We start from the raw sequence: 25,437 nt of genomic DNA, 5'->3' as shown, positions 1-25,437 counted from the left end.
GAACTGTTAGAATCCTCCCATTAAGAGGCAGGTTAAGATTCAACAGGGAGGTTAAGTAGGAGGAAATCCATGAGACAATAGTATCCTGGAGATCAAGAGAAGGGAGTTTTGAGAAACAGGGTGCTGGGGACCAGTGTGCCGTTGTACACATTAAGGTTCATAATGATGCAGAGTGGTGTTAGTTGGGAAAGAATGACTTTCCAGGCAGTCCTCATAGTGGAGCGTTGCCCATGGTGAATTCTTCATTTGACCAAAGTCTGCCCTCCAGAAATTCAAACTTCCCCTCCTGCGAGTGTCACTATCAGAAACACATTCTTTTTATCCAAGGTCACATAGCCAATTAAAAAAAAAGACCAGGTGTGGTGGCTCACGCCTATAATCCCAGCACTTTGGGAGGCCAAGGCGGGTAGATCACTTGAGGCCAGGAGTTCGAGACCAGTCTGAACAACACGGCGAAACCCTGTCTCTACTAAAAATACAAAAAATTATCTGGGTGTGATAGTGGGCAACTATAATCCCAGCTACTTGGGAGGCTGAGGCAGAATTGCTCGAACCCAGGAGGCAGAGGTTGCAGTGAGCCGAGATTGCACCATTGCACTCCAGCCTGGGTGATCTGTCTGAAAAACAAAAAGAAAAAAAAAATTTTTTTTTTCCTTTTTGTAGAGACAGAGATTCGCCATGTTGGCCAGGCTGGTCTTGAACTCCTGAGCTCAAGTGATTTGCCCACCTTGGCCTCCCAAAGTGCTGGGATTACGAGTGAGCCACTGTGCCCGGCCACAGCAATTTTCTTGAGGCTGCGTTTCATCATAAGTGTATGTCTATCAGATTTTAACCTAAGTTCACAAATACATTGATATAGGACATATACTAGAATGCCAATTTATTAATAAAAATACAATTGTTAAATGCTCCAGTTGGCCTAACTAGTGCATTCTTCTTTCTCTCTGCAGTTCTGCTTAAGGGAAAGGCAAATTTTCAGTATATTACTTTGTGAGTATAGAATGAGAACAAATATGTCGTTGATCTTATAGTTTCTCAGCTAGCCCAGCATGAGACATTCTTAAGGGGTATCTTTGTCAAACAGTTGGCCTGTTGAACCATTTTACTTTCAATACTTCCCTGGCTGACAAACACCTTCCTTTGTTTCTCCAAAAGGAGTGCAATATTAACTCTTTTTGTTTTTCTAGTTGCAATTCTAGTGCAATTCTTCCTGTCTGAGATTCTACATCCTGGTTGAGTTTCGATGGTTTCCAAACTCCTTATCCAGCCATTAGGGTCTTTCGATTGCTTCCCTGCCCCCAGAATTGCATTCATTTTCTGTGGTTTTTTACTAGTGTAACTCTTTGAGGGCAATCTTATTTCCAAGTTTCTGAGGGACATTTTGTTGGAACCGACAAACATTGCCAGTAAATTCAGGTATCAAGTAGAATGAGGATTCAATATGAAGCCGCAGGACTTGGCAAATGAAAGTGTCATTGGGGGAGCTCAATGCTAGCAGTTTGGGTAAGCTTGTGGGAGTGGACCCCCTGGGAGTGGACAAATGAATCTGAATTCCTTCGTTAGGTATTAGGAAGTGCTGGACCCTCAGAGTAAAATATAAGTAATTACAGACGAGATCCCTGCCCTGGTGTGGCTTATCTGAGCAGGAAAAGTGACCTAAAGTCACGACAATTGTCTAATGATACAGTTCGCGTTGTTGAGGAACTGTAGAGAGCTGTGACGGCCTGTAAGAGATGGCCTAGTGTAGAGGTTTAGGAAGGAAAGGTTCTGAGGCAGAGACGTAGGGCTGGAGATGTGAAGGCGTGGCAGAATGGAGGAAGGAGCTTTGGCGTGCCCAAAAGACAGCCTGTGTGGCTACAGAGCGGAGAGCGAGGAGAACAGAACTAGGCGAGGCTGGTTAAGTAGAAAGAGTAAAATAAAAAGCTCCTAGAACGAGGGGGCCAGAGTGAGCAGGAAAGGGCGGGGAGAGGCGGTTCCACTTAGAAACTACAATTCCCAGGAAGCATTAGGCAACCACAGACGGATGTGAGGTGAGGCGGGAGCGGCGACCTTTGAAGGAAAAAAGGAAGTGTTTGGACGACAGCGAGCGGGAGAAGCGGGGTCAAGTAGGTAGGGGCGCGGTGCGGGAGGGGCAGGCGGGCTCCGGCGTGCGAGGGCCTTGGCCCGCGGAGCGCTTCGCGGCTCCGTGTCGTCATAAGGCGGCGGCCATTTTTGCGGGCGGAGGTGGCCCGGCGGGCGCTGGAAGAGCTGGGCCGGGCGGCGGGCGGGCCTGAGGCGGGAGGCTGCCGGGTGGCCTCGGCCACCCGCTAATCGCATCTTTTCCCGGCGTCTCGTCTGCAGAGGGAGCACTATGTCTGCGGAAGTCCCCGAGGCAGCCTCCGCGGAGGAGCAGAAGGTGAGTGCGGGGGGCGTGGGGCGTGGGCCCTGGGCCCTGGCCGGGTCCGGGTCTGGCAGGCGGCCTGCTCCCGCCGGGCGGAGGGGCGCGCCCTGCATGCGGGGCCGAGGCGCATGAGGCCGAGGCTCCTGCGCCCCACCTTTGGCTTCCCGCAGTCACTGGCTGGCTAGTGCGCCGACGAACTGGGAGTTCCGACGTGCCCCGCGTGTACTCCGCGTGTACTCCGAATCGTGCCTCTTCTAACACCTCCGTGGGTCGCGGTGTTCCTCAGTCACTTACATTTACGCGAGCGCCCAGGACGCAGTCTGGGCGTAGAGCCTAAAGTTTTTTTGTGAGCGTCAGTTTGCTTAGGAAGTTTGATTTTTTTCTCTGAAGAACTCTCCAACTTCTTGTATTGTAAGCGTGCGGTTCACGCCAAAGGCAGTGCCTAGTGTGCGGGCCGCGATGTGGGCCGGGCTTGGTATTTCAGGGCCAACCTTTGTAACCATGGTCAGTGGGTACAGTCCGCCTTCAGTGCCTTCACCTGTAAAGGCGGAATCCTGGGGCTTGCCTCCCACGGCGGGGTGGGACCTAGAGGAGGTGAGTCACCTGCAGTGTTCAGCGCAGTCTGTGCTGGAAAAGGTTGCAGTCAATGGGACTCAGATACGGTACTCGACTAAAAATCGAAAGGGTGGAATTTTAAAATTTTACTCACGAAATTAATCAGGGTTTTATTGGAAACATAGGAATATTTTTAAAACGCACTTGTGTCTTCCTGATGTAGGGGAATAGGCCAGGAGTGTCAGTGTGGTTCAAATGATGAATATCAAGACTTTCTATTTATCTAGGCTAGTGTTTGTCTCTCCCATTGTAATTATTTCCACCACCCTGCTCTCCTAGGTAGGTGTGACTGGCCGAGAAGTGAGAAAGGGCCGAGGTATCCTGTTTCCTAAATTGTTTATCAACAATTTTTCTTACAAATCAGGTTGTGTTGTCGTTAAATACGATTTTGGTCTACTGCTTGACCTTCGTGCGGGTTTCTGCTTAATGTTGCGCTTATGTCCTAATTAAGTTGGGAATTGGATTAGTGTTCTAAGGCCATTCCATATGTTCTTAAAATTGTGTTAACTTCTCTTGAGTTGGGTGCTTCTGTTAGCATGTTAAAGTAATTGAAAAGCGAGAAAATAACATATAGCATAGGTAAAAGTCCAAGTTACCACATGATTTGAGAATATCCAGTGAAAATAGATATTTTTACACATTACCAAAAAAATGAATTTGGGGGCAAAAAATACGAATGTTGAAGATTGCAATCTTAAAAGGAGTATCAAGTATCACCTGCTTATTGTAAAAATACTTGTTGTGTTCATTATTGCTTGAAATTTAGGAACCCTAAAAAACAAGTGCCTCTCTGTGGTGTTTTGCCTTAAACACTGACATCAAACTTAGCATTAACTTCTGGTGCACAGTAGTGTGCTGTGTAATTGTCTTTGATAAGTTCTGTTAGTGTGTTGCCAAAGTATGCAGTGTTGATTTCTAGAGTGTAAATACTTTTACTTGGAAAAGCCTAATGTATCTTTTAACAATACTAAGGGTAGCTTGAACGTTTTCTCTTATTGATTGTCTACATTAAACATTTATTTAAGGTGCTTTGGTTTTAGCTGCTGTCATTAAAATCAACTAAAGTGTGTTAGGAATATAATGTTCCTTCTTAAATTCAGGATTGACTGTGAATGCGAAGTGCCTGTGGCATGGATAGTGTCCCTAACCATGAAGAAAATGTGCACAGTCACTTCTGTGTTCCTGTGGGCCAAATCACCTGTTTCTTCTATTTGGAAGATCAGTTCGATGACCTAAAAAATTGAGTTATTGTCTGTGTACCCAATTGACCTTCCACTTAAAGCCAAAGTATTCAGCTAAAAATACCTTTATAGTTGACTGGTAGGTTGCCTATTGCCTCTAAAGAATTCAGGTAGATAGCTGGGCCTTGCGTGGAGTAAAAGCTAAGTCACTTTATCTTGAGTGGTGTGTGCTCCCTTGGTAAGAGAAGAAAACCAGATAGATTCCTATCTTGTGTTAGGATACAATTAAATATGTACAAACATAAAAAATAAGTATAAACTCTTATCTCTTAACTTGTGTACCACTCTAAAACTAAAACAGCCAGGCGTGGTGGCTGTTGCCTATAATTCTGGCACTTTTGGAGGCTGAGGCAGGAGGATTGCTTGATGCCAGGAGTTTGAGACCAGCCTGGTCAACAGAGTAAGATTCTGTCTCTACAAAAAATAAAAATAGGACCGGCCCGGTGGCTCACGCCTGTAATCCCAACACTTTGGGAGGCCAAGAGGGGCGGATTACAAGGTCAGGAGATTGAGACCATCCTGGCCAACACGGTGAAACCCCGTCTCTATTAAAAATACAAAAATTAGCTGGTCCTGGTGGCGGGCGCCTGTAATCCCAGCTACTCGGGAGACTGAGGCAGGAGAATGGCGTGAACCCGGGTAGTGGAGTTTGCAGTGAGCCGAGATCGCACCTCTGCACTCCAGCCTGGGCGACCGAGCGAGACTCTGTCTCAAAAAAAAAAAAAAATTAATTAAATTAAAAATAAAAATAAAAATTAGCCAGGTGTGGTGGCATGCCTGTAGTCCCAGCTACTGGGGAGGCTGAGGTGCAAGGATCACTTGAGACCAGGAGTTCGAGGCTACAGTGAGCTGCTTTAAAAATATTTTTAAAAAATTTAAAAGGCCTGTGCTGTGGCCCACACCTGTAATCCCAGCTACTCAGAAGACTGAGGCACAAGAATTGCTTGAACCCAGGAGGCAGAGGTTGAAGTGAGTTGAGATCATACCACTGTACTCCAGCCTGTGCAACGGAACAAGATTCTGTGTCAATAAATAAATAAATAAAATAAAATTTGGCCGGGCACGGTGACTCACACCTGTAATCCCAGCACTTTGGGAGGCCGAGTCTGGCGGATCATGAGGTCAGGAGTTCAAGAACAGCCTGGCCAATATGGTAAAACCCCATCTCTACTAAAAAATACAAAAATTATCCAGGTGTGGTGGCGCACACCTGTAGTTCCAGCTACTCTGGAGGCTGAGGCAGGAGAATGGCTTGAACCTGGAAGGTGGAGGTTGCAGTGAGTGGAGATTGTGCCACTGCACTCCAGCCTGGGCGACAGAGTGAGACTCTGTCTCAAAAAAATAAAATAAAATTTAAAACAGATTAAATACAAGCAAAGCCAGTCTAAATTTTTGATTGTGTGCTTGGTATTTTGCTGAAATTAAATTTCCAATGTATTTGGAATATGACAGCAATTGTTAAAAGTTAAGGGATTTTTTGAGTTTGTCAAGTAAACACTCCCCTAGGCCATGTGGTGGCTCAGTTCCCCCTTTAAGAGTAAGCTATGAGGTCACTGAGTTTCCGGAGTCATAGATACAATCACATTTTAAGTTCAGCTCTGTTCTTGTCTCATTTTCTTGGACAGTTGGCGTAACCTGCTGAGTCTTTGTGCAAGAAAGCTCAGATGCAGAACCCACATAGCACTACTCAGATGCAACATGGTGATTCAGATGCTGCAGAATATGCTTATATTTGTGTTTAAGATAACCACTGAAGTGAAAACAGACATTTAGAAGTTTTGAGCACAGAGCTCATGAATCTGTCAACAGTAAGCTAAGGCATGTGTACTAGTCCTGGAGGGGAGAAGAGGCAAGTGGGAACTTAAAACAGATAATTCTGGCCCTGCAAGGTGGCTCGTGCCTGTAATCCCAGCACTTTGGGAGGCCAAGGTGGGAAGATTGCTTGAGGCCAGGAGTTTGAGACCACCAGCCTGGGCAACATAGAAAAACCCCATCTCTAAAATATAATAATAAATCTACACCTGTAGTCCCACCTACTCCAGAGGCTGAGGGGAGGATCACTTGACCTCCGGGAGGTCAAAACCACAGTGAGCTTTGATGGCGCCACTGGGTGACCAAGGGAGACCCTGTCTAAAAAAAAAAAAAAAAAAAAAAAAAGATGGTAATTTTAATTGCACTGTGAGCAGCTTTTCCTAGGGACCCTGGTTTGTATATCTGCTCTCTCACAGCACTCAACATTGTGCTTGACATTATTTACAAAATGGTTGAATGGATTTTTTTTCAGAACTTTTCTGTTGAAATCTTTGCCGATGTACTATTTCAAAACAAATGACAATGCTAGTACCACAGAGAAGAATAGACCATGGTAAGATGAAAACTTTAGCTTAGACCCACTTCAGATCTCTTGAACGAAACTACAGGGATGTGTGTATATATTTTTTCGTTTGTGTTGTGGCCTTAATTTTTTTTTTTTTAAGATCTCAATAGCAGGTTTTCTAGAGGTTGTAAGACTCACCAAACTAACATGTCTTGGAAAGGATACCTACAGTAAAGCTGTCAATGAAATTGTCAGGTAAAAGATACAGGTTGGTGCCTTTATGAGTGGTAGAAGAGGAAAAGAACCTTTATCTAAATTATTTTAATATATCAACTATAAAGAGATATAAATTGTTTTCCGATGCTTCCAGTATTTTAAAGATAGGGTTCATATTGGTATTTTCAGGGGCTCTTTTGACACTACTTTTGGTTACCTAAAGGCTCAAGAATATTTTTGTTATGTTTGAGACAGGGTCTTGCTCTGTCACCCAGGCTGGAGTGCAGTGGCACAATGATAGCATATTGCAGCCTTGAACTCCTGGGCTCACCTAGCCTCCTACCTCAGCCTCTGAGTAGCTGGGGCTGCAGGTGTGAGCCACCGCCACATCCATGTTTTCTGTTTCTATTCAGAGTGAACACAGCATGTACCCTTGGTCTTTGCAACTATCGATTCCTAACAATCTGGAGGTAAAGGTCAGAAAAGTTTTTAAATGTTTCTCTTAGCTGTCTTAGCAGTTTGCTACACAGCAGTTTGTTAGGATTGCTTCTTTTGTTTGTGCAAGACTTTAATACTTAACAACTTCTAATCCTGAAGCTGTGTTTTACTATAACATAAAATATTAAAGATGAGCTGATGGTGAAATCCTCAAGTGTGGAGAAAGTTTCTTAGCTTTATAGCTTTATGGAAACAAGTACATTGTATTTTTTCATTCAGATGAATGAACTTTTATTGAACATTCATCAAATGCTAGACACTGGGCAAGCAAGGACTTAATAGAATGACAACAGTAATTTTCCATAGAGCTTGATACGGTATTGGTACCTTCCTGGCAATATCCCAAAGGATTTGTTGGCTTTCATTAATCCTTTCAGTTATTCATCAATCAGTGCATCGGTGAACATACTGCTGAGCAGATAGAGGAGAATTTGCTTAGAGTGATCAGATTTTTATTGCTGGTGTTGCTGTATAACTCTCCTCTGCCGAAGGCTGAAAAGTAGTATCAGTCATTGAGACATAATTATGCTCAGTGTATAATGGACTACAAAATAATCCTTAGTTATTTGAATGTCCTTTTTACGTGTATGTATTCATAACTTATACCCCACCTATTCACAGAAAGAATTTCTGATGTATTTCAGTTGTACGTTTCAGAAAAATGCACATGCCAAGACAATAACTATTATTAAAAATACTGTCCTTAAGGTTTTAGTTTTTGTTTTGGATACATCGTATACATGTATCTGTGTGTAAACATATATCTGTGTTACCATATCCTGGGGTTCCTCTCCCAACTTGTAGACAATGGCCAGAAGTTCAGAATTCTGCCTTCTCCGGACCCCATTATCAATTTAGAAGCTACTTACCTAAGTAAATCCACTTACATTACAGCATCTATTTTTAAAATGTAGTAAAATTGCTGTGTAACACAAAGGCTTCTTGGAGAATAAAACTTCAAAACCAGATTTGAATTATAAAAAATACTTCTTCACGGTGGCTCACACCTGTAATCCCAGCACTTTGGGAGGCGGAGGCAGGTGGATCACGAGGTCAGGAGTTCAAGACCAGCCTGGGCGAGATGAAACCCCGTCTCTACTAAAAATACAAAAATTAGCCAGGCGCGGTGGTGGGTACCTGTAATCCCAGCTACTTGGGAGGCTGAGGCAGGAGAATCAGCTGAGGCAGGAGAATCGCTTGAACTTGACACGGGGAGGGGTGGAGGTTGCAGTGAGCCAAGATCATGCCACCACCGCACTCCAGCCTGGGCAACAGAGTGAGACTCTGTCTCAAAAAAAAAACAACAACAAAAAGAAAACTTCTTAAGCTTGTCATCCCCACCCCCTTTATTGGCCCTTTCTATTGTATCTTTTTCATTAATTTCTGCTTTTTATTTCTCCATTTTCTTTGGGCTCCTTTCTTTGTCTAACTTCTTAAATTGGATGTGTAGCTCATTGAGATTTAGCTTTCTTCTCTGATATAAGCCCTTGAGGGATACTTGCTATATCCCACAAGTTTTGGTATGTGTAGGGTTTTGTTTGTTTGTTTTTAAAGAAACAGGGTCTCGCTCTGTCTCCCAGGGTAGGTTTAAGTGACCCTCCCACCTCAGCCTCCCAAGCAGCCAGGACTATAGGCATATAAGCATCTACTACGACACCTGCCTAATTAAAAAAATTTTTTTGTAAAGGCCAAGGTCTTACCGTGTTGCCAGGTAGGTCTAGAACTCCTATTTTTTAAAATACTCATGCTTTCTTTTTTAACCAGGAGTTATTTAGAAGTATGTTTTTAATTTCTAAATATTAGAGATTTATAATTTTTTATTGTTACTGACTTTAATGAATTGCAGTCATAGATGGTGGTCTGGAAGAAAATAGTTAAGATTTGCTTTATGGCCTAGTATAAGTCAGTTTTTCCATTTGTGCTTGTGGAAGAATATGCATTCCCTAATTGTTAGGTGTAAAATTAAAATCAAGTATCTGAACTACTTTATCTTTTATAGCTATCAATAAGTAAGGAGGGTGTGTTGAATTCCATAGTGTCAGTTGCTCCCTATAGTTCTGTCAGTTTTTGCTTTATATATTTTCAGGCCATTTTATTAGTGGCACAGTCCAGCACAGTGGCTCACGCCTGCAGTCCCAGCACTTTGGGAGGCCAAGGCAGGAGGATTGCTTGAGGCCAGGAGTTCTAGACCAGCCTGGGCAACATAGTAAGACCATGTATCTTAAAAAAAAAAAAAAAAAATGTAGGTGCACTGCGCTAGCTCTGTTTTGGTAAGGATTTGCCTGGTATGTCACCACCATCACCTACCCCTCAGTCTTTTTTACTTTCAACCTATGTCCTTGTTTAGATTTTTTTAAATGTGTGCTCCACAAGTGGTTAGATTTTTTTTTTCTTTAATTCAGCTACTGGATTTAAATGGACAGTTTATTGCTTCAGTATGGTTATCGTGGTTATTCACATATTGGGATTTATTTCTCCTTACCTTTGGCTTCTTTTTGGTATTTAACATTTTTTTAATTTTTCTTCCTTTCTTGCTCGCCCCAACACTCCTTTTTATTTCTGCTATTTAATTGGTTCTCGTTCAAGTTTTTCATGCATTCTTAACTAAACAAGATGTAAAAATTAAGATTATAAACCCTATTCTAAATTATATAGGACCATAGAACACTTAAACTAAAAATATGGTACTGTTATAAAGTATTTTTTTTCCTTTTTTACCTCTACATGATAAAGACATTAAAATTACAATATTGACCTATCAGTATATGTATATATATACCAATTTCTTTCTTTAGTAATAGTCATTTCTGTCCTTTATCCTTTACATCCTAACCTGTTTAACCCAAAGTTTGACTAGTTTATGATTTAATCTTTTTGTGATTCTTTTTGGAAAAAATAAGCAAATAACTATTTGCTTATCTCCCCTTTGTTTTCGTTCTAGCTTAAGTAAATGTTTAGGAATTTCCTTGAGGTCCAGAAACATGGAGTCCCATCAAATTATATTCTATTTTGCATTTTTGAACATGACTGTATGGATAAATCACTTATTTTACCTGCTTTTGTCAGTGTCCTGTTGGGAGACAGGAGCAGAAACCACTTTGCATGTTTTAAAAAGGAAGGAATATGATTTTTAGGGAATAAGGTTACACATTATTAGAAGGAATAGAGGAACAAAAGAGAGGAAGATGATGTTTCCAGAGGTAAGGATTACAGAAAGCCTTTGACCCTGCAAGGATGAGTACTGTTCAGAGTCCATGATCGTCTGCTCCCATTGTCATGTAGCTGCTACTAGAGCCCCTGTTTATCTGTGATATGTCCCTCTGTAGGAGCTCACAGGGGCGACTGCTGTCTGCTATTGGTGGTGGCATCACCAGGAGCAGAATGGATTCTTTCTTCTGTCATGCCTTTTAATCTGGCATAGATGCCATTGACAGAACCTAATAGAAACTCAGTGACTGTCAGAATATTAATGCATGTCCAAGCACTTGAACTAACTTATCATTAAGGTCCTAGAACTACCTACCTCTGTAGAATGTTTCTGTAGGATTCATGAAAAGTATTGTGGATGTCTTAATGGTGTTTACCACATCAAAAAATCTAGACTAGGTCATCTTTTCCCCTTTTGGTGTTAAATCCGACTGAAATTCTAAATCCAGTTAGGAAGTTGCAGCTAGCAGGGGCTTTCAATTGTGCTATGTATTTGGCAAGAATGTTCAAGAAGACGTACTATAAATTCATTCTAAATATAAATGATATTTGCAGCTCATAGATGCCGTTTTGCCCAAAACATTTTTAAATTTAATTGAGCATGCTTAATATGATATATCAATGTATTCCTTATTAAGAAAACAAGGGAATGCAGCTGGACCCAGTGGCTTGCGCCTGTGATCCAGCACTTTGGGAGGCCAAGGCGGGCAGATCAGCTGGGGTCAGGAGTTCAAGATCAGCCTGGCCAACATGGCAAAAAAAAAAAAAGAAAATAAGGGAATGCCAGGATTGTGTACAAGGTATTTTCCTTTATATATCAAATGGAAGAAACCTGCAGAAACACTGGAAACTAGAGTAAGTTGCTACCTGCATACAATTTTCCTTTGAAAAGTTTTTAGGAATTCAGGTAACTGTTAGACTTGGAGAACTATTTCAAATCAAAGGAAGAAGTGGAGAGGTCTCATTTCCTAGGCTCAAGAAAGCTGAATTTTTATTGGAAATGTAGGACTCCAGTAACACCCTTAATTTGAAGGTGCAGGGACTAAAAGGTGACAATTAGCTTGGGGTCCTTTTCAGCCAATATTATTTGAAGCCAGCTGTGCAGGGAAATCCAAGAGTAGGCCTCTCCTCCCACATCCACTTCTAAACTGCAGCACTGAGAACACCCTTGGGCTGCAGTAGGTATCTGCAGTGAGGGCTGAGCCACGGTGAAGCTGTGCAGTGACTCAGCCCGCCTTCCTACATTAAACTTGGTAATCTTACATTTATGTTTATTTCTCTTGCTTTTGTGATGAATATGGTGTGGTCATATCTTACATGGGGTTAGGTTCTAATGTTAGTAAGGGGAAAAAAATCACATATAACTAAAATCACCCTTGACAAAATTCTAGAGAAGGCATAATCATATTGGAGACTGCCCCATCTATTCTCAGTTGAGCAGGTAGTCACTTTTATGTACAGTGTTTGAACAGATGGCTAGATGGCTAGGGTGATTCTTACGTTGAGTGCTAGCTGAGGTAATGGGCTTGTGTTGTACGGGCTGAGATTTTAAACACTACAATGATGATGCACTTATGCTCTGCAAGATACCCAACGAGAGACTAACATGGGAATGGCAGGTTTGCATCACATACCTCACACTTTACCTCTCTAGGGCATACCCTTCTTGAATGGAATGACTGGTAGACTCACCACTACTATTTAAATTCTCTATTTCTGGCTGAGTGCACATAATTGAATATCGTGCATGTCAAGTGAGTGAATAATGTGGCCACTGTAAAGAGATAACATAAATGGATGAATCTGCAGCATAAAAAGAGGCTCCACAGAAAACAGTATTTGAGAGCAGCAGCTTTTTTCTCAAAATTCTCCAAGACTGTAAAAGAGAAGATCTAACAACAAATGAAGAAGCAGTTCAGGATGAAATACTGATAATATATAAAATGAATGAAGCTGATTATAAAACATGTATGAGAGCTGGACGTGGTGGTGCATGCCTATAATTCCAGCACATTGGGAGGCTAAGGTGAGAGGGTAGCTTTGAGGCCAGGAGTTCAAAACCAGCCTGGACAATATAGCCTGACCTGTAATTTTTCCCCCTGTGGGTACAAAGGGAAGGGAAACAGGATCTTCATCTCTATTTTTTTTAACGTATGAATATAATAATATATGCCAAAATTTTATAAAGTATTTTTTTCCAACTCTTAGATAGGTAAATGGTTTGCTTTGACTATTCCTAAGTAACCTAGAAGGCTCAGGATAGGCAGATGTATGTGATTTGCTGATTTAATGTGCAGAAATGAGTCCATTACTTAGAAAATGTGCCTTGCCAGCTGCCCAGTTTGTCTATCTCAGGACAGCACGCGCTCGCGCTCGCGCTCTCTCTCTCTCTCTCTCTCTCTCTCTCTCTCTCTCTCTCTCTCTCTCCCTCCCCTCCCTCCCTCCCTCCCTCCTCTCCCCCCCTCCCTCCCTCCCTCCTCTCCCCCCCTCCCTCCCTCCCTCCTCTCCCCCCCTCCCTCCCTCCCTCCTCTCCCCCCTTTTCTTTTCTTTTCTTTTCTTTTTTTTTTTTTTTTTTTTTTTTTTTACCTTTCCTGTTTTGTTTTGAGACAGGGTCTCACTGTCACCCAGGCTACAGTGCAGTAGTGTGATCATGACTCACTGCAGCCTCAACCTCCCGGGCTTAAGCAGTCATTTTGCCTCAGCCTTTTGAGTAGCTGGGACCACAGACACATACCAATGGTCCGGCTAATTTTTAAACTTTTCTACAAAGATTGGGTTTTGTCCATATTGCAGGCTGGTCTTGAACTACTGGCCTCAAGCGATCTGCCCACGGTTCCCCAAGTGTTGGGATCACAGGAGTGAGCCACCGTGCCCAGCCTGTTTTTCTTGATTCATTCTTCTGCAGTACTTGCTATGAAGTAATAAACACTCCTTCCCTATAAAATATAGCACTTTGAAAGAAAGCAGAATAAATCAAAACTGTTGTTCAAAGTGAATAGACTGAAGAATTGATAGTTCTGACAGGAAACAGGTTTTTGATATATTAAAGAATAGGATATTTGACATGAACAGAGTTTGTCATTTTAAACATGGGGGAGAGTTAGGCAGTGATATACATAGATGTGAGGATTGACAAAAACTGATGTTTCTCTTCTTTAAAAATATCAGGATGGGCCAGGCATGGTGGGTCATGCCTGTAATCCTATGACTTTGGGAGGTCGAGGCAGGATTGTTTGAGCCCAGGAGTTCAAGACCAGCCTAGGCAATATAGCAAGACCCCATCTCTATTATTTAAAATAATTAAAATATTAAAAATTTATTATAAAAAGAAATCAGAATCATCTGTATTTATTCAAGAAAAATGTACTGATGAGTAGGCTGCTGTTAATTTTTAGTAAAGAATCTCAGTAACTTCAAATCATATATAATTTTAGATAAATAGAAAAAAATCCGGTATATTTTAACAGTATTAGGATGATTCTCTAAATATAGGCAAAGAACTGAAGAGTTCCATAGAAGGTGACTAACTATAAATGTATTATACATGACTGGAAAAGTAATGGCAAGCAAGACTTCAGAGCTGAGCTATCTTGATATTTTTATCCAGTGTGTGGGGTGTTACACATGCATCACAGCTATAATAGAGCTATCACATGGATCTTTTGAAAAACAAGATAGAGATGTTTTAAAGGCTTCTGGGTTTGATTTCTTAGTCAGAAGCTGTGGTACTTGGCATTTAACAACTAGAATTCAGAATCCAGATTTTTAAAGGTGAATTATTTTAAATAACTGAGTTGTAATAGAGAAGTAATTTATTTGAAATTATTTTAGGAAATGGAAGATAAAGTGACTAGTCCAGAGAAAGCAGAAGAAGCAAAATTAAAAGCAAGATATCCTCATCTGGGACAAAAGCCTGGAGGTTCAGATTTCTTAAGGAAACGTTTGCAGAAAGGGGTAAGTTCTCACGGGTAATTTCCAAATACTTAAGCCCTACAAACTCAGTATGCTGACAGATTGTGAAATGAGTATCTGTGCATATAGCGTTGTACTTTATCAGGTATGTACATGTGTGTATATGTATCTGTAATGGGTTTTTCCAATATTTTGCAGTTTATAAATAAGCATTATGAGAATGTACCACTCTGTAGCGTTTTTAATAATAAACTATTTAAAGCATGTAGAAATAGTGCAGATATAACAGAACCCATGTACCCCTTCCCAGATTTAATGTTTATATTTTGCCATGTTGGTTTCAGTTTTATCTTTCTTAAGAAAGAAAATGTTGTAGATATAGTTGAAACCTGCCCTATATGTAAATATGAACCCTTTCCCTTATCTCTCCAAAAGCAACCACTATCCAGAAGCTGGTGTTTATCCTTCTGTCCATATTTTGAAACTTACATCTTTTTTGCAGATGATTCCCACACAACATTCAAAAGCTTAAAATACTTATTTGGATGAAATGATCACTTATAAAAGCAAAGCTGTCTCCTTTATGTAATATGTTTCACAGTCAGATTTACCCTAATACAATTTAAACATTTTTGTTTTCATAGTTCAAATTACTGAAGATATTATTTTCAAATTCTTGCCATATTTTGTGAGGTAGATACTATTTTTTCTCAATAACGAGATTGTGTTCCCTAAAAGTATTGTCCTGTGACCCCTTCCTTTGCCATAAAAAATTAGTTCCATCTTCAGCTTAAGCATATTCAAATTATTTACTATACAGGGAAGGATGAAATATTACTTACGGAAGAGAATTGTTGAATGAGATGCTAAATCATGTTTCTCCTTAAATACATTCATATACTGGTGTTGGCTGCTTGCTTAAAAAACATGTGTGTGTGTATTAGCTCTAGTTACATATGGATTGTTTTAAAGTGGCAAAAAATAGAATGGTATTTTTAATCTCACATAAAAGAATAACATTCAGAGCTTTGAAATAGTAGGATGACAAGAAATAATTACACCAAATTTATAAAGATGTAAAACTCCTGTACCATGAAATATATAATCAAGTAGGGAAGTTATTACGAAAATGATAGTTAATATCTAAAATACATACAAAAACTTTTAAATATACAAAAGGGAACTTTTAAGTATACAAGAAAGACACTTAAGGTGCTCCTGGATAAAGGATTTTAACAGGAAATAAAATAAACAGAAAAAGTTTATACATTATAGAAATCAATGAAATGCAAATTACATCATAGTATTTATATAACTAAATTACAAAAATGTTTAAAATAATACCGGTTGCTAAGGTTGAAGTTGAATGAAACTAATACGCTCTTTGTTGTGTTTAAACATTAAAAATTATTACTCATTTCAGAACGGAGTATGGATTAAGGTTTATAAAAATGTTCTTCAAATCAATAATGTCTTATTAAATCTAAGGGTATAATTCAGTACAAGGAAAAAGTCTTTCAACTTGGAAGATCCTCCTTATAGCTTATAACTATAATTAATAGCAGCACCCCACTATTCAACAGCAGAGAAATGATTAAATAAGTTGAAGTCAGTAAAATAGAGTATTATGTGGTTATTTTAGAACATAAAGATCATAATGTATGGGATAAATAGAAAAAGTAGAATGACAGCTGTGTTTTTAGTTAAGAGATAAATTAATCTTTGGCTATTAAATTATTTTGACTTGATTATTACTGTTTAGGAAGTGTTTTCTTTGCTCATCTCCAGCATAACCTTGACTAATAGGCTTTCTTCCAATATTTGGGCATTTGTCATTTTAATTTTTCTCTAGTTTCAATTATTTATTACTTTTTAAGTATCTTTAAGTCAGATTTCATATACATTGTATCTTGGAGTTGGTGTTGTAGATATAAATGGTTGAGAATGAAGAAAATGCCACTGAATCAAGAAATAAGTAGATAGAAATTGAGAAGTGAGCTCTTTAATGATTCTGTATTATAACAGAATGTCAGTGAATACGTTCTTTATATGAAGTTTTGATTTTTTTAAAACTCTGGATCACAGGTTCTGGGTTTTAATTTTCCTCTGTCACTAGTTAGCAAACTTGACAAATTACCTTAGTATCTTTAAGTAGCTTCTTAATTTGAGAAGGTTTGATTAGATATGATGATGATTATATTAGGTCTCTTCCTGTGTTGTACTCATTAATGTTATTATGAGGTTAATGTTATTATTAGGCTTTTAACAATATGACCATGTACGCATGACTACATAGATGATCAGAACTGGGAGGGATATCAAGAAGCTGTATAGCCCATTTTTACAGTTTTTATTTCTTTTTGTTTTTTTGTTTTGTTTTTTCATATTTGTAGGGGTGTGAAGTCCCAAGAAAAGAGAGAATCCAGTTGTAAGAAACATGGCTTTAAAGTTGAACATTATCAGTTTAGGTGATGACTTAGTGTCAGTGTAGTTGTAAATGCCGACGTAAGTATGGCCTGTAAATTTGGGTGAGAGAAGGCTTTTATAAGATTGTCATCTAGATCATAATTAATTTTTAAATGTTTTCGTTACAAACTCATGAAATTTAGAGATTGTTAAAGACAGCTGATATCATCATCATTGTTATCTGTGGATCCCAGTTTGAGAAACATTAATTTAGTTCACTTTTCTATCTTAAAGCATTAACTTCTTTCTCTGACATCTTTGTTGTATTATTGTCTTTGCTGAATCTCTGTTTGATTATTTGCTGCCTTTTGCAGTAAACTTTTCCTTTTTAGGCAATTCTAATTGTCAAGCATTGATTTTTAGTTTTATCTCTAGTCACACTAAATTTAATTCCTTTCCCCCAAACAGAGTAGCCTAATCTACAGTTAAATGAGATCCCCTTGTGATGAACTTTTGCTTACTATAAAATTACTCACTTTAGAAACTGGGTTTATTACATTGGGGGGCAATCTGCCTAAAATTTACATGTGTGTTAAATTTCTCAGTATGTACTCTTGACGCAATAAGAAATTTGGCAGGCTGCTTTGTTCTCCTCTAGAGGCTACAAAATTCAGAAGTAGCTTTTTAATATAATACAGTGCATCAAAATTCTGAGGTTTTTCTGTCTGCTCGTTTTAAAACATACAGAAGTGAAGCTGCAGAAAGCTTTAGCTAGGCCTGGTCCAGGGTTCCTTGTTACTGTTCTGTATGGTACATATACAGTAATACATTAAAGCAGTTTCTATCCTTAGGCCTTTGGACCATAGGCCAGGTCTGGCTTATCAAAGAATGGTGGAGGAAAGCAGCCAATGAGACTTTCCTCAGGCCACTCAACAGTCTTATTTTGTTTTATCGCATGAAACAAAATATTATCCCAGCTATTTTGTTTTATCACATGAAATATCCCTGAAGATATTAGCATAAGATTCCATAAATATTATGTTTTTTTCCCCTTCACCCTTTGTCCAAGCCCTTGTTTCATACCTGGATTATTTCCTTGGCCAACCCAAGACTGAGATTAAAGTCCCCTTCTTTGAGCACCATATAGCACCGTTTGTACTTAAGGCAGTATTGTGATCGTTGATTTACTTGACTGTTGTCCCATCTTTGTATCTGACTCTAGCTCTCACATAGTGCCTCACGTGTAGCAGGCACTCAGTAAAGGTGGGCTCAGCATGATAGGTGTTAGTCAGAACCCAGGCAGATTTATGTTTTCACTCTGGAAGTCAAGTAGATTTGTTGTATTAAGGTTGATATTTAGCTCTCATCACAATTTGCATGTTAGTGGTAAAGGGCAACTAAAAAAAGCAGTAGTCATACTTCGTGTCTCTCTGTGAAAAATGGAGGAGGTATGGAGTAGGGATGTGCATTTTAAGTAGTAATTTCTAGTGAGTTTATTTCTTTCATTACTCTAATATTTATATTTTTACCTTAATTTTTGGTGAACTGCTCTAGTTCAAATAAATATGATTAAATTCTTACAGAAACACTTGCTCTAAATGACAGAATACCAGAAACTATAAGTAATAGTTTTAATAACTGTAATTATTGGGGGGGGTGAGTTTGATTTTGAGACAGTCTTGCTCTGTCACCCAGGCTAGAGTGCAGTGGCACAATCTCAGCTCTCTGCAACCTCCACACCCCGGCGGGTTCAAGCGATTCTCATGTCTCAGCCTCCGGAGTAGCTGGGATTACTGGCACACGCCACTACAACCGACTAATTTTTGTATTTTTAGTAGAGACGAGGTTTCACCATGTTGGCCAGGCTGGTTTCAAACTCCTGACCTCTGACCTCAAGTGATCCACTCACCTTGGCCTCCCAAAGTGCTGGGATAACAGGCATGAGCCACCATGCCCAGCCAAATTATGTGTTTTATTTATAAAATAATGTAAGCAAGTGTTTCAATCTGGTTGTTCCATTAATAAATGAAAGGTTTTTATTTCACTGAGTATGGGACTTCGTTCTTTATTAGAACCAGAATGGGGAGAAAGCCTGAAGGGGGAGGTTCTTTTTTTGTTTGTTTTTTTGGTTTTTTGGTTTTTTTTGAGACAGTCTCACTCTGTTGCCGAGGCTGGATGGAATACAGTGGGGTAATCTCGGCTCACTGCAGCCTCCACCTCCCAGGTTCATGTGACTCTCATGCCTCAACCTCTGGAGTAGCTGGAATTAGGTGTGCGCCACCACACCCAGCTAATTTTTGTGTTGTTGTTTTTTTTTTTTTTTTTTTTTTTAGTAGAAACGGGGTTTTTCCATATTGGCCAGGCTGGCCTGGAACTCCTGACCTCAAGTGGTTCACCTGCCTTGGCCTCCCAAAGTGTTGGGATTTCAAGAATGAGCCACTGTGCCTGGTCTGAAGGGGGGCTTCTCAGCTGTTGACTTATGCTGGAACTCAGTACAGAGACTACTTCATCTAATTAATATTCCTGTTTAAATTTTTTTAGACCAACCTTATACTGACAGTATGGGGTTGCATCGACATCTTAAATCAGTAATTGCTAAGCTCTAATCTGAATTGTTCTTTGTTTGTTTTTTACTTATAGCAAAAATATTTTGATTCTGGGGATTACAACATGGCTAAAGCAAAAATGAAGAACAAGCAACTTCCTGCTGCAGCTCCAGATAAGACGGAGGTCACTGGTGACCACATTCCCACTCCACAGGACCTTCCTCAACGGAAACCATCCCTTGTTGCTAGCAAGCTGGCTGGCTGATTAAAAGGCTGAACTGCATGAATCTGCTAATTCCCATTATTTCTCCTTAATATGTTACTTATCTACTTTTTATTTCCTTTCATTCACTAAGTCATTTGAGACTGACAGCTTTGCAGGTAGCAGTAGTGTGTGCTGCTATTGTAGAATATACATGTGTAGAGTTTTTGATTAGTTTAACAGTGCACTGGTGAAGAGGACATGTTAGAGCAACATAAGTAAACTACTTGAAAAAAATTGTATATATTACCTAACTCCTAGTGTAGTACTGGTTCTAACAAGTAACAAGCAAGTTTTACAATTTTAATGTTTTGGCTTTCATTACTTCATCTTAATTATAGCTTTGTATGTTACTCTTATTTAATATAATCTCTATTGTATTGATTTCTTCTGTATTTACCTTTTGGATTTTGTAAAACAGAAGTTTAAGACCACAAGTTAGAAGAAAGGTCACATATTTCAAACACAATTAGATGGGGCTCTGAAAGATTTGTATCTCTGTGCTTGAACTTGAATGGCCTTAAACCTGTTTCAGCTTTAACAGTAGAATTTTACTTGGGCAATATTTGCCCATTCTGGTGTAACTTATGTGACTCTAGTGCTTAACAGCTGCCATTGAAGCTAATAATTCAGTTCTGTAGAGTTAGAATACCTTTTGTTGTTGAAGATGTGAATGAAGTATGCATGTGCATTGACTGTTGAATTCACTTTTGTGCCATTTTTGTAAATACAGTAGTTTTGCACAACCTCTCACAAATGTCTGTATTAATTTCACATACTTAAAAAGTAGATAATGTGCCAACCAGAAGCACAAGAGTTCCTACACAAAACTCTGTAAATCATTATCGCTTTTGTATAATGAGTAGTTTACAATCTCGGGCTTATAGAATACCAAACTGAAATCTTAGTTCAATTTGCCATAGACTTAAGCTTTTCATTTGTTACTAATATCCATGACATTCAGTGGCCTTGTGCAAATACGATATGTTGCTTAGGCATATCTTTTGTCCTATGCAGAACCTTTCATTTTGATTTTTATGAAAGTTGCAATTCATGTAATTTATATGAACTTTTTAAATGTAGAAACTTTTTACTTCCGCACTCAATTTTGGAGACACTAGAGTAAAAGGCTTCAGTACTCTGCATTCCATGCCCCCTGCTACCTGTTTTTTTCCCCCTTTGTTCTTTGACTCAAATGGTATTGAGCTGTTTGTTGTATATGGAAGCATAGGTGTCTATATCCTTACTCTTTTATGTAACACAATAATGGCATTTTCCTTCTAACTTCTCAGTTGTTAACCTCTCTTTTTTTTTTTTTTTTTTTAAGATAGGGTCTTGCTGTGTCACCTCAGCTCTAGTGCAGTACTGCAATCATAGCTCACTGCAACCTTACTCCTAGGCTCAAGTTAACTATTCTTGATCCTGTATTATTACTAATATTCTGCAATTGTTTAAATAAAAGGAACTTCATAATGAAACAGTTCGGAATACTGGCTCAAGAACCTATGTCAAAATGAGCTGAATTTTGGTAAATTATTTTAGGAATTATGACAAGCTAATTGAATTAGGCTTTTGACAATGAGAGTAATTTACATGACAGGTAAAACTCCTATTAAAAATGTTTAGATATTTGCTTCTGTAGATGTCACTTTAGTAAAATACCAATTTAGTTTTACTTGTGGCTTATCTAGTTAGTAAGAACTTAACAGACTTTATTGGGACAAGTTTACTGCTCTTGTAGGAGCTCCTCTCACAAGTAGTTGTAATGCTGTAGCATGATACTCAGGATCAGCAGCTTGAGATGTTACTGTTTTTCTCTTCGTCTTCGACTTGCAGAGAGCCTCCCCTTTTTGGATCCAGGCATCTTTTCTGAATCCTGGTTCCATCAGTATACCTGCTCTCCTATGATCCCAAATCATAGTCAATGGTGCCTCGAACATAGCACCTTCAGTTAAAGGCTGCCTAATGCTCTGAGGAAAGCTTGCTGATTATCTTCCTGATGTACTAACCCCAAAAGGCAGAAAAGCAACACAGTCACTCCTGTGCTCATTTGTAATTGTAAAGATCAGCTATATATATATTTGTAACGAGAGCAAGTATATACTCATTATAGGATCAATTTAAAAAGTTTAAAATATCCCAGAGTAGAATTTCTATATCTAGTCTTTTGGTTTTTTCATGAATATTTGCAAGTAATTACCATTAAATTCACACCTGAAAGACTAATCTGAAAGATCAGAGAGAGCGTGTTATTCCTGACCATGATAGAACTGCTCCTGTGGTTTGGGACAAGTAACAAAACAACTGCTTGAGTTTTGTTTGTAAAATACACTATTAATATTTGACCTACCTCAAAACGTATTGAGGATCTGTGAAATGCTAAGTGCCCAAAATAAAATATTGCTGATTGTCTTTTTATTAAAAGTAAATGTCCTCATTAAGCCAACCTGCCTTCTGTAAGTCACAGTGCTTAAATCTCAGGATTTTTCATTAGGAGAGACCTGTCGTTACGGATTTGTAGATATAATTGCTTAGCCTCCATTATTGGTGCTTGGGATAGAGAGGTTTTAGATTTTTCTGTTTTTTTGTTCTGCCTCAAAGCTCAGTTTATTGAAGACATTTGTAAGCTATTGTGTCACCACTTGAATCAAGATTTTGACTAGTGAGCTTAATTGTCCATTTCTTATTATTTCAAAGTTACAGTCTGAGAAATGGCTAATCTTAATAACTGTCCTATCATAAATTAATGTTGGAATAAACTGAAGTTGATGATAAATACTTCATGAAAACTCAAGTCTGAAATAAATTACTTGTTTTATGTCCAATAGCTACTACATTTGATAGAACAGTTTTGAGGAACATTTCATTCTTGAACGCAACATCTGACATGGTTCTCAGCAAATTGGAATAGTAAGGATTATTGGGTTGTTTTGATGAGTGGAAGCAGCATGTTTGTAGCATACAAGTTAATCAATAATCTTGTGCTGATGACCTAAAAATATGTCTCAACCATCAAGGAAAGCCTGGTGAAGCCTTTACTTGTTACTACTTCAACAGTTGGAATTAGTTGCTCTTTTTACTTGATGAAACAAAACTATACCTCTGAATATTTATGGATACTTTTTACTAAATCAGGTTTGTGTTCTTAATCCAAATTACTAAAGTTTTATGGAAGCTGAAATGTAATACAGTAGTATCCCCTTATCTGCAAGAGATACATTCCAAGACCCCTAGTGGATGCCTGAAACCTCAGATAGTACTGAACCCTTTATCGACTATGTTTTTTCAATCTGACAACCAAGGTGGCTACTAAGCAACTAAGGGGCAGGTAGTATACAGTGTGGATAAGCAGGACAAAGGGATGATTCACATCCCAGGCAGGACAGAGCAAGAGATCATGAGATCATGAGATTTCATCACTCGGGACGACTTGTGATTTATTTTATTCTTTTTTTGAGATGGAGTCTTGCTCTGTTGCCTAGGCTGGAGTGCAGCGGTGCAATCTCAGCTCACTGCAACCTCCACCTCCTGAGTTCAAGCAATTCTCCTGCCTCAGTCTCCCAAGTAGCTGGGATTACAGGCGCCTGCATGTTGGCCAGGCTGGTCTCGAACTCCTGACCTCAGGTGATCCACCCGCCTTGGCCTCCCAAAGTGCTGGGATTATAGGCATGTACCACAGTGCCCAGCCAGCTTGTGATTTAATACATGAATTGTTTATTTCTGGAATTTTCCACATAATATTTTTGGACCAAGGTTGCCTCGGGTAACTACAGAAAGTGAAATTGCAGATAAAGGGGATTACTGCTCCTGTGCTCTAAAATTGCTGTTTGGGTGATCAGGAGCAGGTAGCCAATGGGAAGAGCACTTCTGAGTGATAACTAAAGCAGTTTCTTTGGTGGCCTTTTCACATTCTCCAATGTTCAAGCATATTTTCCACTTTCCATTTTCTCTTTCACCTCATTTTGCCTCGCCATCCCCCATCCCTGCTTATTTCTTAAGCCCATCGATGGCACTCATTAAATTGTGTTTAGGGCTAATGAATCATTGTTCCTTAATATTGTTTTCAATATGCCACAATTTAGGACACATTTAAAATTTTCTAGAACAATAACCTAATCAATATTGACTAATTTGAGACACATTCCCAACTCAAACTCAGCACACACTGCCAGTCTTCCCCAATATCTCCTTTCAATTCCCCACCACACCTTATAAAGTTGGAATCAAAGGTATCTCATTCTGTCATTGTTAATCTAAGAATAAAAACACTGACTTGAATACAGTTTTACTAAGTTTCAACCTTCTAAGTAGGTAGGCCTCTAGGTATTCTGCAGATCACTGGTGGTCTTGATAGCTATTAATATATGTTCGTATTATGTTATTTTTCAACTAAATCGCAGTCGAAAAAAACATTTAGTATTATGCCCTTGGATCTATTACTGCATCACTAGCACTTGTGATGCAGTCGGACACTTCGCCTGTACTGAAAGGGCCAAGAGTAAATGCCTTGTTTTGTTTTTTTGTTTTGTTTTTTGTTAAACATGTCTATAGAGTTGGCAGTTAATGCTGAATTTGTCAAATACCCCTTCCAAAATTATACTTGTATTTAAAAAATAAATGGATCTACCTAATTTCTATTGATTTAATTTGCAGTTTTGTCTTATTAAAGTGGTATGTTTTTCTGTGTATTTTTTCTGAAGTTGATCTGTCTACATTTCAGCTATTACTGTATGCAGAAAGAAATTGACTTGTAATCTTTGATTTTTTTTTTTTTTTTTTTTTTTTTTTTTTTGCATTTGTAAAGGCTTTGTACTTAAGGTAGGATTAAATGTTTGCAGATTGTGAGTCTTTTTCATCTTATTTGTAAAACATTACAGAGGAGGGGCTTCAACTTGGCTGACTAGAGACATCTGGTACTCAGCTTCTCCACAGAGAGCCACAATAGTGAGGAGATAACACCTCAGCCAGATCATTCAAGAGAGAACTCAGGAATTAAACAGAGAAAGGACAGGAAACACTTAAGGGAGGAGAGGGAAGCAAGGCAGCCTACTGGGCCAGGATCTTCTGGGGGCCTGGAAAGGTTAGAGTGACTCCAAGTCCACATTCTCACCACAGACTCCTGCATCCTAGCCACAGGAAAGCCTCTAGACCCTCGCAGACCCCAAGACTAACATAGGGAGCTGCCTGGAGACCACAAAAGATAACTGCTCCAGAGAGAGAGCTTACACTATCCCCCCACCCAAAGCCCTAAGCAGCTACAGCAAGGCACCATATTGAGAGCTTAGCCCCCACCAAACTGCATCCTGCCGAGAGGCCCTACAGCCCTTGCATCTCCACATCTCTAGAACCTCATTGATGTTCACCACCCAATAGCCACCACCACAGCTGGCTGCTCCCTACAGGGCTGAAGTGCCCAGCCACTGGCAAAGACCTTGCTGCCCCAGTAGTAGAGCTGGCATGCATTTTCGTGTGCCCCGAGGACAAACTCCACTGCCTGTGGTGGCCTGATGCAGGCTGCTGCAACCAGGGCCGATGCGCGAGTGAAGCGCAGGCTCATAGTCTCCTGGGTGTGGCTGCTGCAACTGAAAACAACCTTGCCCTCTACAGTATCAGAGCTGCAGTGTAGCCACTGCCCCGCCACCACCACCACAAGCATCCTGCCATAAGCCTGAGGATCATCCTTCCCCTGCCTGCCACAGTCAGCACCTGCACACACCACTAGGAGGCTTGAGAACAGGTCCACTCAGCCTGGCTCCACATCCTGTGTCCAAGCATGCCATTCAGGGACCTGGGGACTGCCCAGCTGAATCCACCATTGTTGACATCTGAGGACTCCT

At 39.7% G+C, this 25,437-nt stretch overlaps 1 protein-coding gene across 2 annotated transcripts; it reads left to right on the top strand.

Moving 5' to 3' along the window:
- Positions 1 to 2,038: 2,038 nt before the first annotated feature.
- ARPP19 (cAMP regulated phosphoprotein 19) lies at positions 2,039 to 24,241 on the top strand. Of its 2 annotated transcripts, none has more exons than XM_008016563.3 (4): positions 2,039 to 2,105; positions 2,341 to 2,395; positions 14,306 to 14,428; positions 19,433 to 24,241. In XM_008016563.3, the coding sequence occupies exons 2-4, from the start codon at positions 2,351 to 2,353 to the stop codon at positions 19,601 to 19,603; spliced, it is 339 nt and encodes a 112-aa protein (XP_008014754.2). In that variant the 5' UTR covers positions 2,039 to 2,105; positions 2,341 to 2,350; the 3' UTR covers positions 19,604 to 24,241. The 2 variants fall into 2 exon arrangements, with proteins under 2 accessions (XP_008014754.2, XP_037865923.1); XM_038009995.2 differs by having other exon boundaries at positions 2,059 to 2,109.
- The last annotated feature ends 1,196 nt before the right edge of the window (positions 24,242 to 25,437 follow it).

Source organism: Chlorocebus sabaeus, chromosome 26 (assembly GCF_047675955.1).
Source record: "Chlorocebus sabaeus isolate Y175 chromosome 26, mChlSab1.0.hap1, whole genome shotgun sequence".
Lineage (NCBI taxonomy): Eukaryota > Metazoa > Chordata > Mammalia > Primates > Cercopithecidae > Chlorocebus > Chlorocebus sabaeus.
Note: the sequence above shows the minus strand (reverse complement) of the source record. Positions and strands in the feature narration are given on the sequence as shown.

Excerpts from the sequence above, each read along its gene's own strand:
- ARPP19 (XM_008016563.3), top strand. The coding sequence starts at position 2,351 with ATGTCTGCGGAAGTCCCCGAGGCAGCCTCCGCGGAGGAGCAGAAG. Across the intron at positions 2,396-14,305 it reads CCTCCGCGGAGGAGCAGAAG|GAAATGGAAGATAAAGTGAC; the intron begins GTGAGTGCGGGG and ends AAATTATTTTAG. Across the intron at positions 14,429-19,432 it reads GGAAACGTTTGCAGAAAGGG|CAAAAATATTTTGATTCTGG; the intron begins GTAAGTTCTCAC and ends TTTTACTTATAG.